This window comes from Pistacia vera, unplaced genomic scaffold, assembly GCF_008641045.1.
Source record: "Pistacia vera cultivar Batoury unplaced genomic scaffold, PisVer_v2 Contig1003, whole genome shotgun sequence".
Taxonomy (NCBI): Eukaryota; Viridiplantae; Streptophyta; class Magnoliopsida; order Sapindales; family Anacardiaceae; genus Pistacia; species Pistacia vera.
This window is the reverse complement of record NW_022195032.1, coordinates 38,709-54,850: the sequence shown is the minus strand read 5'-3', so window position 1 is coordinate 54,850 and position 16,142 is coordinate 38,709. Positions and strand designations below refer to the sequence as shown.

The following is a 16,142-nucleotide window of genomic DNA, read 5'->3' as shown; positions in this document are numbered from 1 at the left end:
TGTTGTTGAGGTTGCGTCTCGCTAGATTGTCGGCGATCTGAGCGAGTGACTGGAGATTGCAACGTACAATGGTGTCCACGAACACGCAGGTGTCTTCTTTTGTGTTGCCCGGTGGCACGTCCACCACGTACGACTCGATCACCACCGTTCCGTTACCGGCAGGTGAAGGATGGAGCGTTGTAACGGACTTGTAATTCGCGAGTCTGTGGTCACCGCCCACCACGCTGAAGCTGATGACGTGGCGCTCGTCGTCTAGGATCTCGAGACGCTCGGTGCTGTTAGCGGCTGGGAGTCCGGAGATGACGTGCACCTCACGTAGAGTACCGACGTCGCCGTCGCCGTTGATGACGTGGCAGCTCTTGACGAAGTGTTTGTAAGCTTGTGGGTTATCGAAGCGGCGAACCACTGACCAGACGGTGGAGACAGGAGCAGCGATCAGCTGGACGACGGAGGAGCAGCACTGGTTGGGACCCACGGCGTGGACGTGGTAACGTGCGATGGTGTCGGGCACGGGGGTGGCAGACGTTAAAGGAAAGCGCTTTTGGAAGCCTTTCTGGCAAAGTCTGTTAGCTGTGGTGGCGGTGGTGGTGGCCGTGTTGTTGATTCTCTGGAGTAAAATAGAGGATTTAGGAGGATTTGAAGGCATTTTTTGAGAGATCATTCGGTTTAGTTGAGTAAGTCTGCAGGGTTTGTGAAAGAGTATATAATTTGATGTTTGTTCGTATAAAGAATCAAGAGGTTTAAAAGTACGAAGGGAGAGAGAAAGGAGGAGAAGGAGAAGTTGGGGTCAGTCACTTTCAGAAAGTCACACAGAAGAATCCATGGGGGTGTGTAATCACATATATAGAGGAAGAAAGAGATTGGAGGTGGAAGGTTTTATGATAGTTCATGTGGGTGTATTAAAATAGGGCCTTGTTGCTCCTATTCAAGTTACCATATTAACCCTTTTCTTAATGACTAATTTACCCCCTTTGATTATCCTACTAAATCTTTGTTTTTTAGCCCACTAATTGCTTCATATATTCATACAATCAAATCAATTGATTCTCTTGACTTTGATTCAATGTTAATACAATAATTCTTTCCTCCTACAAATCTATTATTTCCTTTAAAATTTCTTCCTAAAAGTACTCTTTACAAGGGGTAATTAAAACTAAAATATTGTCTTTTAATATTTCATTAGAGGGGTAGTTTTATTTAAAAAAATAATATTTACCTCTAATATTTTATATCTTTTTCTACTTCATAAACCCTAATTTTATATTGAAATAATTAAGATGAAATGGGTTTGGTCAGTATGCATTAAACTATTCATGTCTATTTTATCATATTTATTGTTTCTAACTTTCTATTAATTTACACGTTTACAAAATTTATAAGTTTGTTATTCTTTAAAAAAAAAAAAAAAAAAACATATGTGACAATGTGCGTAACTACTTATATGCTTGATTAATATATTAAATGGATATTTAAAAAAAAAAAGGAGAAGAATATATATATAAAAAAATGATTGAGAAAGTATAACATGAGTAGTCAAAATATAATCGTAAGAGTTATATTGTATTGATGGAATTTATTTAGACATTTAGTTGTGTTTAAATTTTTTAATGAAATTTATTAAGAAAATTATGGGGTGCACAGATAGTTTACGCGCAATTCAACTTTCGAAGGGAGACCACAACCCTCGACTTAAATCGCGAATGCTCAGATAGAAAATCGAACCTAACTGTGCAACATATCCCCAATTTGTCCTAATCATCTGAATTACCTATGGATGGATGAAATCAAAGTAAATTGATATTAAGAAAATATTTTTTTCTTTTGCTGTTTTGCTATTGTATACATAATTCAAAACTGGACTTTCGGTTCACTCCTAATTACTCAAATACTAGTATAATCTATCTCCTTTCCTTCACCAAAAAAAAAATAAAAAAAAAATTGGTGGAATTAAATATGATTTATAATTACAGTGGAGTCTACTATATAAGATAATTAATTAGTTGGCAACCGGTGGAAGAAGATGAGTATGAGTGGCCAAAATTGAGGTAGCTTAATAGGGTTAAATTAGGGTGAATTTTCCATGACCACACAGATTGATTCAAATTGACAAAGGTTTCACCTTGCCTCCGGTAAGTGGAGCAGGAGTATTAAATCGATTGAACCGTAATTATTAGAATAGCTTTAAATTGTCTTTACTGCTGCATATTTTTACATTGATTTTCGTAATATAAATGTCTTCAACCCAGAATATTAAATATTATAAACCAGATTTTAAGTCAATGAAGAAGCAAGTTGGTAAATGCAAATGGCTATCTGAAGCTTCTGTCAAATTTATACTGAACAAACGGAGCTCTCTCTCTCTCTTTCTCTCAACTTGGAGGAGAGAGTCTTATGCGGAAGGATAAGATAAACCATTCTTTCAATCAGAAACTGACCCAGTTACAGACTGCAAACATATATATTTTATTAAGCAATCGTTTACCCTTCCATGCCCTCCAAAACAAGTTGTATATATATATATATATATATATATATATTGTTCATTACTTTGGCTGCTTTAACGTGATTCTTTGCTTTTATCTGGTCTAAGCAGCAGTTGGAGCCAAAACCTGGACACCCCATTTGATTTTTTTTTTTTTAGTTATTTATATATTTCATGTAATTCTGTAAAATTGAACAAGTTGGGAGACTTTAGCACATGATTCTCAGGAACAATTCAGCTGGCGATTGCGAATTTGGGACCCATTTTTATCTGTGATTATTAGTACAATTGATTAGACATTAATCACCCATTATTATGATGATGATTTCCCTAATCCCTATATCAAAACTTGTACCTTCTTGTAATTTATCTTGTTTTTCCATTTTTGATGTATATATATATATATGTCACCGGCTTCCTTCTTGACATTTAAATTAAGACTAGTTCAATGTATTATCAATAGTAATATTCAAATTAATTCTAAGTACATGAATATGAATATTTATGTATATCCTTTGATGTACCCACAGCATGCCTTTGGCTGGCTTGATATGGATTCAATTGTATTTTCTATAATCAACTTGTGGGAGAGTGTGGTGTACTCTCATCTTATAAGAAATGGACATCTTCAAATCGAATCAATTACCCGAAAAGAACATAATAGAACAAATTAATATTTATATTTCTAGTTGCAGCATATAAAAAATGATGCTTGCAAAATTCAATCAAAGGATGGGATGATCTGAATCTCATGCTCAAAACTTTTAACTTGACCTAAACGCAGTCGAGTTCAGTTAAGTTTAGCCAGCTTGAACGTTTAGACCCAGTGTATTGTATCCATCAGCAGCACAAGAATGCATGCACGATAAATAATAGAAAAAACAAACCTTCTGTGGAAGACGCAATTTGATGACGAGCTGCCATATTTATGCATGGCTCTTTAATCCTTCTGTGGACTCCATGCTTACAGAAGTATTTTTATTTTATTTTTTCTGGGTAAAGAGAAAGGTTATTACAATGGACTTCGAAGACTGGGATATGGTCTGTTGGATCTCTGAAACTCGTATCAGAAGTGGGCTGTAAATCATAAAGAGTGTGATGCAAGCATGTGATCAATTATGGTGATGACTAGAGACTGTGAATCTGAGTTGAGTTTGATGATGTTGATTATTTCTTATTTTAATAGGGAGAACGACATTTTCCCACCCAAGGTTTGGGGGAGCCACACTTTCCCACCCTTTAAGTTTCAAAATGACACTTTCTCACCCTTTTCTAGATTCTGTTATATTTTTCGTTAATATTTTACTGAAAAAACAAAAATACCCTTAAATATTTGACTTTATAAATTTTTATTAGCCAAAAAATAAATATTAAAAAGTAAAAAAAAAAATTCTGCTAGCCCCACATAAGAAGTTAAAAATAATGATATAGACTCGTTTAAAGTTAAATAATTATAATATCATCAATATCTCATCACTTTATTCAATAATCTATTAAATTTATAATATTTTTTATTTTTAATAATTAACATAGAATATCAATATTTTTAATTAATTAAATAAACAAAAGAAAAAAAAATATTTTTACACTTAAACTAATAAATAAACGAGTAAAGACATTAACTTAACTAAATTTTAATTTATAATAAACTAATTAAGAAATAAATTTTTAAATTTTTTTTTTTGTTTTTTCAATCAAATATTAATAAAAGAAAATGTCATTTTAAACTTGGCAAATAGGAAGCGTTGCTTCGTCAAACCTTGGTGGGATAACGTCGTTCTCCTATTTTAATATTAATTAATTCATTTCTACGTACGTTAGATGTATGGGCAAAATATTGTGTACTTTTGGGTGGAGGAAAGGACATTTCGTATATACTTTCAAATCAAATCCTCAGTTTTAGGTATCTCAATAGTCACCCTATTTAATTGTTTTAATTAGCGAATAATGAAGTTAATTTATGCATGATTTTTAACATAGTATTTTGAAAAGAAAAAAAAAGTAAAATTGATTTACCTTTAGGAAAAAAAATAATTATTAATATTTTATAAATTAAATAAAGTAAAATTAAATTTTAAAAATATTGAAACAAATACATTTTTAAGTTTTTAAGATAAAATAGTAGAATATGATAGGATAATAATAGTGAACCAAATGGGTCGTTGTCTTTGGAAATGATCAAGGGTCACTTGTGTTAATTATAAAAGTTTTATTTGATTCTTTTTCTATAGCACCCTTGAAAGAGATGAGCTTCATAATTAAATAGCTAATTTTAATTTCATTCTATTAGTTAAGTTCATAACAAAGGAATTTCAATTATCTCCTTATCGACAGTCGACTGTGAATCAAACAGAATCTCTTGGTGCGATTCCAGCCAATTATACTTTTTTTTTTTTTCAGTTTTTTATTCTTTTTTAAATTTATTAACTTTAAAATTAAAATAAACCAAACTAGGGGTGAAAAATACGTTTAATAAAGTTTGGGTGGGAAAATGTTATTCAACCTCATTAAAAATTATAAAAGGCATTATTATTTTTTCGTAGCTTTACCCTATCAGCTAACATATTCCATCGACAGAGATTGACAATGAGTGGGAAATTTCTTTTCTCAAAGTTTATGGGTGCAAAATGTTATTACAGTAAACCTTGGCTGGAAAATGCCAGCCGCACCTATAATTAAATCGATAGAAATGGGCGAGGCCGGGGTTGAGGATACTTGAGCGGGGCGAGGCCGGTGCTGAGGATACTTGAGCAATGGAAAATGTAATTAGTGTTGGGAGTGTAGAAAAAGTGGGTATATATACGAAGGGTATTTCTATAATTATTTAAATATATCAAGAACAGGTAATTTACTAGACTTGAGGTGAGGAGATCTCAATCCATAAATTTTTTTTAGAGTTGGTTAAAATAAAAATTAATTATAAATTAATATTTTTGTTCATTAATATAGGCCAAAATATAGAAATTGTAAATATATTTTTTAGCCCTGATTTTTCTAGGAATTCCTGCCTCATACGGGGCGGGACAGGGAACACGCCCGTCTCTATAAATAGACGGTTTAACTACATTCCATTCATTAAGTTTATAACAAATAAATTATCTCCTTATCGAGTTCAGTTTTTTAAATAAAATTTTGAATACGGGTTATAATCTAATTTCGCCTTCCGAGCTAAAATCTTAAAACAATTTTTACAGAAGTATAATTACGCTAAAATTAAAATAAATAACACGTAATACCACTAAAATCTACAGAATTACACTCCTAATCAACTGTCACGGTCTGTCTTTGAAATTATTAAATCTTTAATCAAGCCCTGTTTGGTGGGTGAGGTGAGGCCAAGTACTATAATAGCTGGAGGATTATCCGCTACGTGTGGACATATCAATGGTCACAATAATAACAGCTGTCTGAGTAACTACACACGAGATTTCCTCAATGACTGCAGAATTTTCAGGTGATAAGTTCAGGGAAAATTCGCCCAAAAGAAATAATCTCTCTCCGTCTCTCTCTCTGTCTTTTAACTTTCTAGAGAAAAAATTGTTTCTTGATTGAGATTGAGAGAGAGATTAGAAATAAGTAGTCGTGATGGATCAGATTATGAACAAGGTGGGCTCGTATTGGATCGGCCAAAGAGCCAACAAGGAGCTCAATTCAGTTGGTAGTGATATCAGCGTACGTACTTTTTAATCTTGGAATTTTAATCCTTTTATCGTTATTTACATGCCAATTTTGATNAATCGATAGAAATGGGCGAGGCCGGGGTTGAGGATACTTGAGCGGGGCGAGGCCGGTGCTGAGGATACTTGAGCAATGGAAAATGTAATTAGTGTTGGGAGTGTAGAAAAAGTGGGTATATATACGAAGGGTATTTCTATAATTATTTAAATATATCAAGAACAGGTAATTTACTAGACTTGAGGTGAGGAGATCTCAATCCATAAATTTTTTTTAGAGTTGGTTAAAATAAAAATTAATTATAAATTAATATTTTTGTTCATTAATATAGGCCAAAATATAGAAATTGTAAATATATTTTTTAGCCCTGATTTTTCTAGGAATTCCTGCCTCATACGGGGCGGGACAGGGAACACGCCCGTCTCTATAAATAGACGGTTTAACTACATTCCATTCATTAAGTTTATAACAAATAAATTATCTCCTTATCGAGTTCAGTTTTTTAAATAAAATTTTGAATACGGGTTATAATCTAATTTCGCCTTCCGAGCTAAAATCTTAAAACAATTTTTACAGAAGTATAATTACGCTAAAATTAAAATAAATAACACGTAATACCACTAAAATCTACAGAATTACACTCCTAATCAACTGTCACGGTCTGTCTTTGAAATTATTAAATCTTTAATCAAGCCCTGTTTGGTGGGTGAGGTGAGGCCAAGTACTATAATAGCTGGAGGATTATCCGCTACGTGTGGACATATCATTGGTCACAATAATAACAGCTGTCTGAGTAACCACACACAAGATTTCCTCAATGACTGCAGAATTTTCAGGTAATAAGTTCAGGGAAAATTCGCACAAAAGAAATAATTTCTCTCTGTCTCTCTCTCTGTCTTTAACTTTCTAGAGAAAAAATTGTTTCTTGATTGAGATTGAGAGAGAGATTAGAAATAAGTAGTCGTGATGGATCAGATTATGAACAAGGTGGGCTCGTATTGGATCGGCCAAAGAGCCAACAAGGAGCTCAATTCAGTTGGTAGTGATATCAGCGTACGTACTTTTTAATCTTGGAATTTTAATCCTTTTATCGTTATTTACATGCCAATTTTGATTCCTATGTCGATCCAGTCATAAAGTTTGTTTTTCTTTACATTATAATTGTGATTTGAATTTAGGTTATTGTGGTGTTGTTATGGAAATTTTTTTTTATGAACGTGGGTATTGATTAATTTGTATTAATTAGTGGATTTGGTTACAAATAATATGATAATTAACTGTCTTGAAACGGGGATGATGAGTTAGCGTCTCTTTAGAAGCAAAATGTGATGTGGCCTTAAAGGATTAGATACTTTAATTGCAATGGGGAATTAAAGGGTTGTTTTGGTTTTGAAATTTGAATTACTCCCATTACCATGTTTGGAATGTGACCCAGTAGCTGTTGGTCGCTGAGTAATGTGAAGCTTAACTTAAATGGCTGTGAAATATGGATCTTGTTTTGTAGATAAAAAGAAGTTGGCATTTTTCTGTGGCAATGTGCCCATGTTTATTCTAGATGATTGAAGTTATATGTGATGAGTTAGTATGTTCTTTTGTGGATGTTTATAAGAAACTAAGATGACAGAATAGGAAGATAAATTACTTGGAGAAAATAAAATCACATGAATTAGGGCACCAACTCTTTGGTTTGGTGCTTTGGCCCCCCTTTTTAACAAATTTATTCTTATTTATTAAAAATAGTTTGACGGACGGTAGGAAGAGGAAGAAATATAGACTCCCATCGATGTAGTTTCAACTTGAGGGTTTTTTTTTTCTTGCTTATGCACATGAAACACACACGCACACGCACGCATAGTTCAGTAACTAAGGAAGCATGAATGGTAACTCACAAATGATGGATTTGAATAGATCTCTGAGCCTTCTAACTTCTTCTTTTTTTTGTTTTTTTTGGTGAATTGGCTTTTTCATTAACAATCGGTTAGTTGTGTTTTATAAAATTTAGTTTTTTCTTGCTGTATAGAGTGTAGATGCAATGCAATCTAGAAAAAATTATAGATTACTGATACTTGTGTCATCTTGTTTAGTTTTTGTTTATGACTCTTATGTTTCTTTTCTCTTTTTTTTTTTCTCTGTGATTAGTCACTGGGAAGCAGCATTGAAGGTGGAACGAAATGGTTGGTTAATAAAATTAAAGGTCAGTCCTAACTCTTTATGCCAATTATCCAAATAATTGTTGCTCTGCAATAGATACAATCCTAGCAGGTATAGTGGAAGTTTTTTTGAAGTTTTTGAGATTGGTGATTAGTTATCCGATGGTCTCTATTAGGCTTCATTTTCAAGGATCTAATCAACTGATATAAGAAATATACTGGAGTTTAATTTGCTGGTTTTCCTGAAATACTTTTTGGGGGTTGGGGGAGAAAAGTGATCAGGGTTTGTGATAATTATTGAGTGAATGTTTGTCAAAAAGCTCTATAGGGTATTTTAGTATCAGACAACCTTAATAGAGATTAACATTAGAAGATTTCGCATAACACCCTTAGTATGAACTATTTTCTTCCAAGAGCAGGCTTGATGTGATTTGCACTCACTTGGCTTGGGTTTAGAAGGTGGCAATGGGCAAAATATCTGGAGAGTTGCCACTGTTGCTTTTGGAATAACCTGTCTTACTTCTCTACTGAAAGAAGATTGAAGTCCCCCAGAGACATGCTATTGAGAGAAAGAAATAAGACTTGAGCTTCAGGCTGGAGAAAGTTGTATAGGGTTGATTTTGTTTGGTATTCAAAATGATATTTGTGTGGGCAGATTTTTTGTATTTACTTTCAGATCTCAGTTCCTTCATCATTATCTTTTCTTTGAACTGGTTTTTTCCTTGGATCTTCTAATCCAGTCATTCCCATTTTAACTCCTAGTATGTCTTTTTTGTTGATTGTTTCTTTCATTAAAGTATGAATATTACTAAGTTACTCCTGGCCGAACAGGAAAAATGCAAAAGCCGTTGCCTGACCTGCTAAAGGAGTATGATTTGCCAGTTGGAATTTTCCCCAGAGATGCCACCAATTACGAGTTCAATGAAGAGACACAAAAGCTTACTGTCTTTATCCCAGCAATTTGTGAAGTTGGTTACAAGGACTCGTCTATCTTGCGTTTTAATACCACTGTTACTGGATATCTGGAGAAAGGGAAGTTCGCAGATATAGAGGGGATGAAGACAAAGTTTGTTCTTTGGATGAAAGTGACCTCCATCGCATCTGAGGGATCAAAGCTCCATTTTATGGTCGGGATGAAGAAAAGCAGGAGTAGGGCAGCTTACGAGGTTCACAGAGATGGAGTAAGCGTAGATAAGTTCTGATATCGTTTTAATGCTTTTGACGCAAGTATTGTAATTGTTATGAGCTGTAACTCCTTTGTCAATACCTTATGGAACCATACGTGCTAGCCTATGTGATTGGTTTCAGTAAGTACACAGACCGGTTTATCAAATCTTAACTGTTTCCTGTTGATTTTTACTATTAGTTGGGATGAAGTGATTTGTCTCTTCTGTTTCCATCTGCCCTGCCAACATGTTTCATGACCATGCTCTGGGACAGGTCTTATGGAAAAGCAAAATTCTGAATGAAACAGGTAGAATTGTGGGCAGCAATTAATTGTGGTTTGACAAAACCTGTACTCGAAATATCATGCCCATATAATGCTCAAATGTTGTCTATAAATGAGAAGAGAAGTGGGTCACAGATCAAGAAAATAATATCGTATTTATTTGGGCCCTGTATTTTCTAAAATTAAAAAAAATGGCGATGCACCAGCCGGGAATCGAACCCGGGTCTGTACCGTGGCAGGGTACTATTCTACCACTAGACCACTGGTGCTTGGTGATGCGTCTGTGACATGGAATATTATTTCTTTCTTAGAAAATATCAATATTTTTTTTAACAGTCAGAAGTGCTTCTGTAGTTCTGTAATCGACACTCAGTTTCTTGTTAATCAACCACTAATAAGGGATGCACCAATACATAAATACATACTGACCGTTGAATTTGACAATTATTTAAAGAGTTTGGATTTCTTTGATAATTTATTTCTATTTATGGATTGAGTAACCAAACATTACTCGATCGATCTGAGCAAATAAACTGGACGATATACAGAGAAATGCAACACTCCATTTGAGCTAACCACCGCCCTTTCATTAATTAAATATGAATGAGCTGAAGGCAGGTTAGGGAGAATGATGCTCATGTGTTATTTGTAGCTTAGCAATCTTAGTTAGCACTATCATTGAGTCTTTGAAAGAAGGACTTTGATGCTTCATATGTAGACCAGCAAATGGCAGCAGCCGGAGCGTGGAAGAGCATCCTTGGAATCCATCCCCTCATCAGCCCACGATATCCATCCTTCCTCACTATTGTGTCAATTACATTTCCAATTGAACCGCTTGAAAACCTATCACAACCGCACACACCCTGTATATCCAAAACACAAACCTTCAGATTAGCAACACAACACACACACACAGTCTGTACAGTTTTTTCTCATAGCTTTCAATTTTCAAAATTTGATGAGTTTACTGACTCATATTCACCACAAGCTTGTTTTTTTCACAGTTAAAATGTCCATTCCAATGCCCAGTATAAGTCTTTTGCATATCTCTTCATTATATCAAAACCAAATCAGTTATGGTGTCTCACGTGAAACGGCTAAGCAGTGGAGCATTGAAAAGCTAAAATTGATATGCTTCAAAACAAAAAAGTTAGAAGCAAATCTTAAAAGATATGTCACGTCACCTGGCACTGCAACTGAGTTTTAACAACATCTAGTGGTGTTGTCACAACAGCCGCTAGAGCCCCAGCCACCGCACCAGCGGTGGCGTGAACTACTAAACTCTCATTACTCACACTCTCCGGGTCCAACTCCATCAACCCTCTCTTTGCAGCCTCATAAGTCGCGAAATGAACAGCCGTAAACGGTGCGTTCATTAATACCGTAGTCCGATACGACGCATAGAAAGCTCCAATCCCTTCTTCCACCAACACTTTTTTCACACAGTCGGCGACTCCCTTGTACGGACTACTCTTCAACTGCAACCTCTGCTTCACCACATCCATCGGCGTAATCACCGCATCACTTGCAACGGTTGCGCAAACACCCGAAACTGCATGAGCCACGGAATTATTCGGGTCTCCACGGGAGAAGTACTCTTTACAGAGCTCATACACTGAGAAGTACACTGCATGTGCTGGTCCTGCGCCGAGGCCCATGGCTCCAATTCCACGGTATAGACCCGCAAGGCCCTCAAGCTTCAGTATCGAGTTAAAGGCTTGACGCACGCCGATGGGCTGAACCGGGCAGGAGGCCCCGAGGACTTGCATGCGGGTCTTGAGAGTGTCAACTGGGAACATAGCCATGTGTTCAACGGAGCCCGCGATGGACCCGGCAATCATAAACTGCCAGAACTCGAGGCCGTCATGCTGTAATGTTGTTGGGGTAGAGGGAGTTACCGGGTGGAAATCGGGGGTCCGATATTTCGGAGAGGCGTCAGTGGCCATAGTGATGCAATGGAAAATGCCGAGTTGTTAGCGTTTTATTAAGGTTTTAAAAGGAGGGAGAGTGGAGGATTGGTGATTAGAGAACGCTTTCGGATTCAACAGAGACGGTTTGTCACCATGCACTGAATTATATGGGAATAGAATTTTACTTTACTAGAGGATATATATGAATATCAATAACAATGGACAGAGCTTTCTCTACCGTTAGGTTTGATTCGTTTCCATTTTGCAGGAAAAAACAATTATAAGAAGTGTTATTCCAAAAAAGTGAGGATTGACCTAGGCTTATGCCACTAAGCACCAATTAAAGTTTATAAAGGCTTTGTGTCTTCTAGGAGTTGCCAGGACCGTCCCAAGATAAGAAGAATATGATTGTCACCAAATTGGCAAATTCAGATTTTATTTATGAGTGAATGAGGATTGCACACCTGTCAAAGCCTTAGGTAATTTGAGGATGTTTTCTAAGTTATCAGTTAATGGGACGGAAGGAAAGACTTGCACGGTAGTTTGAAACCTTATTTTGATTATAATCTTTATTTTTAGAGCAAAAATAACCTGCAAAAAAGAGATTGACTTGAGATTCTATCTGAATACTCAGTTATTATACCTCTACTCACTGTTCGCTATATACGATCTCTTGTAATATCTCATATATTTATTATTCAGTCTTTATATTAGATTATCTCAATCATTCACGTGTAATTTTTAAGAGTAGTTTAACACTTTGGTCAAAATCAAACATCAACCATAAGTACTTTATTATAACAAAAAACCAATCAAAATATATTTTAATTATATCATCTAGAAATAAGAAATAAAAACACAGGGTAGAGGGAGGCCGTGTGCTATCCACAAGCCATGCAAATATATGAAAGAAATGACGGCATAAAAGTTTAATAAAGAGGTCCATCAAAGGTCGCAATTAAAGGCTTTCAATTCAAGAAAAAAGCAGAAGATCAGATGGAGGATTATGTGTGGCCATATATGTAGAAGCGCATGGTGTCCACAAGCCCTTATGCATGCAATAGTATCTTTCATGAAAAGGAAGCACCAATTTTGTCTTGGCACAAGGGAGGTTACTCACCGTAGCCAAGTAATCCAGCTCCAGCTGCCTCTTTCGTAAAGTCAAATTTAATATGCTCTTGGTCTTAGCGATGATTAGATTCTTTGCATATGCAGATTGGTCTGTCCATCTGCAAACTGATAAGAAGTCCTTTCCTTTTCCAGTATCAGTATTAATCAACATATTCTTCTTCTTTAATTATGCTCAGAATGGCTATATATTTTCATAGAAATTTTGTATGAGCAAAAGGGTTTCTTCTATCATTCATACACATGAGATCATTGGTGGGTTATCTTTGAGGTATTGGTTAGATGGTGAGGGGCTTGGGAGTGGTCTGAGCCTTCCTCTATTGGGACTGGTCTAGGCCCTCTTCTAGGTTAGATGGTGAGGGGCTTGTGAGTGGGCTAGGCCATCCTCTAGCAGATCTACACAAATAATAAGTGCGTATTGTTCACTTTACACCCTAAAAATTGCACTGTTTTTCTTTAAAAAAAAAAATCTTTGGGTGGTGAAGATGTTCTTATCAAGGACGTAGCTAGGATTCTGAGTTAGTAAATTCAAAACATTAATGTTGATAAATTTACAATAAAATATATGTTGAATTAATAAACATAAAAAATGTACTTTTAAAATTTATATATACCAAATTATCAATTTTACAATTATCCTCGACAGTTTTTGGTATTATGAAAATGTTGCATAATTGCTTCATTAACAATTCCATCAAATATCTCTTTATCAATATATGTAATAAGACAATCATTTACCAATTGATCTCCCATCCGATTCCGTTGTCGATTTTTCACAATCTTCATCACAGAAAAATCTTTTTTCAATACTTGCAGTTGCAATATATAATATCAATGCTAATTTTATTTCTAAAAAGATAACAATACAAACAGAAATACCCTCATTTTCTACACTATACTCCAACCAATTTGTATATTCTCTAAACCAAATGGGATTAAAATAATAACGCATTAAATTCTTATTTGCTCGCTTTTTAAAATTATGATTGTATGGTTGGCAAGATCATTTTTTCAAGTATGCCTTTCCTACTTTGTTTTTATCATTATGATGATATTATAAAATTTTAATCTTCAATCCAGGATCTACAGGAAGACTATTGAAGTCAAACTTAACATATGTTTGTCTTGAACTAAATTTCATAGGCTCATTATGAGCATTATCGTAACGTCTTATGTTTTGTTCAATTGATGATTCCTCGTTAAAAAACTTGTCCATAACAAAAAAAATAATAATAATAAAAGAGTTTTTGTTATCAGAAATATAATTTATTTGCAATTACTATTAAAAAACAATACAAATTTATCAAAATTCAACTCATAAATTAGGTTTTTCAAACAATTTCTACTAACCCAATAAAATTCAACTCATAAACCCATAAAAACTCATTAAATCTAACTCTAAATATCAAACAACTAACCAATATATCGAAATTAAACCAAATCTCCAAATCTCTACAACTTAGGGTTTCATCAATTCTTTAAACTATATTCAAAATTTACTCAATAACTAACCACAACTTATCAAACCCAACTTAAAACAACAATTAATTATACCTCAACATAAACAAGATTAAATCAAAACCCACATCAAAATCTAAGAATTATTTCAAACTTATTTATTAAACTCAATAAAAACTTATAACTCATATCTTTCATCAATTAAGAAAGTTAAAAAAAAAAAAATTAATTTTAAGTAAGAAAATAAAAATAAAATTAGTATCATTTTACTTGTAATCTAAAGGAGTAGTCTTTTTTTAATATCCAACCAAAGAAAAAAATATAATATGCAAGCAAAAGAGATGAAATAAAGAAAAGAAAAAAATTTAAAAAATATTAATCCATAATTTCTTTTATGGGGTTAATATAAAATTCAGTAGGATTAAAATTATAAAATTTATAAACTATTAATGCTTTTTTAAAATTTAAAAAGTTTCAATAGATTCTATTGAACCCATAAACCACTATGTGCTATATGTCTGATTTTTATGTTATATAAGAGTAATGCTATGCTTACTCACTATCTTATTAACCATCTTATTATCCTATATAATTATAATGCATAATATGGATACTATATATATAATATCCGTACTGTACCAATATATTTACTAAGATAATAAGATTATTAGTAAGATTGTAAGTAAGTGTAGTTTTATTGGTTATATAAACTACCAAAGCCCTGTTCTTCTAACCTATATGGATTTTGGCACCAACAAATATTAATAATTACATCAACCTTTTGTCATCATATTATTCATTTTTGCTTTTTTACTTTGCTGTTCGTTGAATATTTCATCTGCTTTGTTACTTGCGAGCTGTTGTCCCTCATCCTACTGCGATATTTTAGAAGTACTTATTGCTTATTGACAATTAAAAAAAATACTGTCACCTTTGGCAGAAAGTTCACTCGACTAGATGATTCAGCCGTCTTTATTGACCCCTCTACTGAATGCCATCTGCCTAAGTGAATAATTGTGACTGTGGTAAGTGTTTTTATGTGAATTTTCATGCCAAAAACATGTATTAGAATAATTAAAATCACTTACAAAAACATGACCCTCAGAAAATGGGTACGTATAAATACTCTTGATGGTCAATGAATTTCAGTTGGACTGTATTAGAATAATTAAAATAATGTTATTATTTAACCAACGTGACAAAATCATGGAGATTATCTGAGTCCCGGTTGGCATTATTCCAAGAATCTTCATCGTAAGAGTTAAAACATCCCATCATTTGAATAAAATCTATCAAAATTTGTGAAATTGATATGTCTAAACAGAGTTGGAGTAATGAATTGCCATTTCGTGTATTTGTGAAAATCGTATTCCTGTATTTGTTAAAGTTTACGCTCTTGGGAAGAATATGGTTGAGAGTTTGGATACAACCATGGTGGATAATCATGAATTTCTGAAGTGTTTAGGGTGGATGATAACTATTTAAGTGTACTAAGGGCCTGTTTGGTTACGGGTTATCCTCCATTACTCAAGAAATATTATCTTATATTACTTAGATTATCACGTTTAATTATATTCTGATTGTTTTTTAAAATTAATTGTAATTACTGTTAGCTATATAAGTGGTAATTTGTTACTTCCATTTTCTTAGGTATTTTAAGATTATTTTATCCTTTATTAATAAATTTTTTGGATAAAAATATCATAATTTTGAAATTAATTTACATAAACCTACCATTACAATTTTACCCCTAATTAATTAAGTTTTTTGATAATAATACCCTTATATTTGAAACAAATTACATGCCACCCAGGACCATTGTCGCTAGCCAGCCACCACCGTCGACGGCCAGCGGCCATGGCTTGCAGTCACCGGAACGGTGTATGATC

General features: G+C 33.9%; 3 protein-coding genes and 1 non-coding gene across 5 annotated transcripts; 1 reads left to right on the top strand and 3 right to left on the bottom strand.

The window, feature by feature from the left end:
- Positions 1-4: 4 nt before the first annotated feature.
- On the bottom strand, positions 5-884 carry LOC116138706 (abscisic acid receptor PYL4-like; the record flags this gene model as incomplete). The annotated part of the gene is made up of 1 exon (XM_031424419.1): positions 5-884. A coding segment is annotated over exon 1 (657 nt), but the record flags the coding sequence as incomplete, so codon positions are not given.
- Positions 885-5,923: 5,039 nt separating this feature from the next.
- LOC116139219 (uncharacterized protein At5g01610-like) lies at positions 5,924-9,672 on the top strand. 2 transcript variants are annotated; one of them, XM_031424977.1, is made up of 3 exons: positions 5,924-6,154; positions 8,297-8,351; positions 9,139-9,672. In XM_031424977.1, exons 1-3 carry the CDS (start codon positions 6,068-6,070, stop codon positions 9,507-9,509), a joined length of 513 nt encoding a protein of 170 aa, XP_031280837.1. In that variant the 5' UTR covers positions 5,924-6,067; the 3' UTR covers positions 9,510-9,672. The 2 variants fall into 2 exon arrangements, with proteins under 2 accessions (XP_031280837.1, XP_031280782.1); XM_031424922.1 differs by lacking the exon at positions 5,924-6,154 and adding an exon at positions 7,061-7,210.
- A 283-nt stretch (positions 9,673-9,955) lies between these two features.
- Positions 9,956-10,026, bottom strand: TRNAG-GCC. Its single transcript has one exon. It is a non-coding gene; the product is annotated as a tRNA-Gly (tRNA).
- Positions 10,027-10,154: 128 nt separating this feature from the next.
- LOC116138804 (mitoferrin-like) lies at positions 10,155-11,876 on the bottom strand. The gene is made up of 2 exons (XM_031424491.1): positions 10,942-11,876; positions 10,155-10,620 (listed from the first exon to the last, which is right to left on the bottom strand). Exons 1-2 carry the CDS (start codon positions 11,701-11,703, stop codon positions 10,420-10,422), a joined length of 963 nt encoding a protein of 320 aa, XP_031280351.1. The 5' UTR covers positions 11,704-11,876; the 3' UTR covers positions 10,155-10,419.
- Between the last annotated feature and the right edge of the window lie 4,266 nt (positions 11,877-16,142).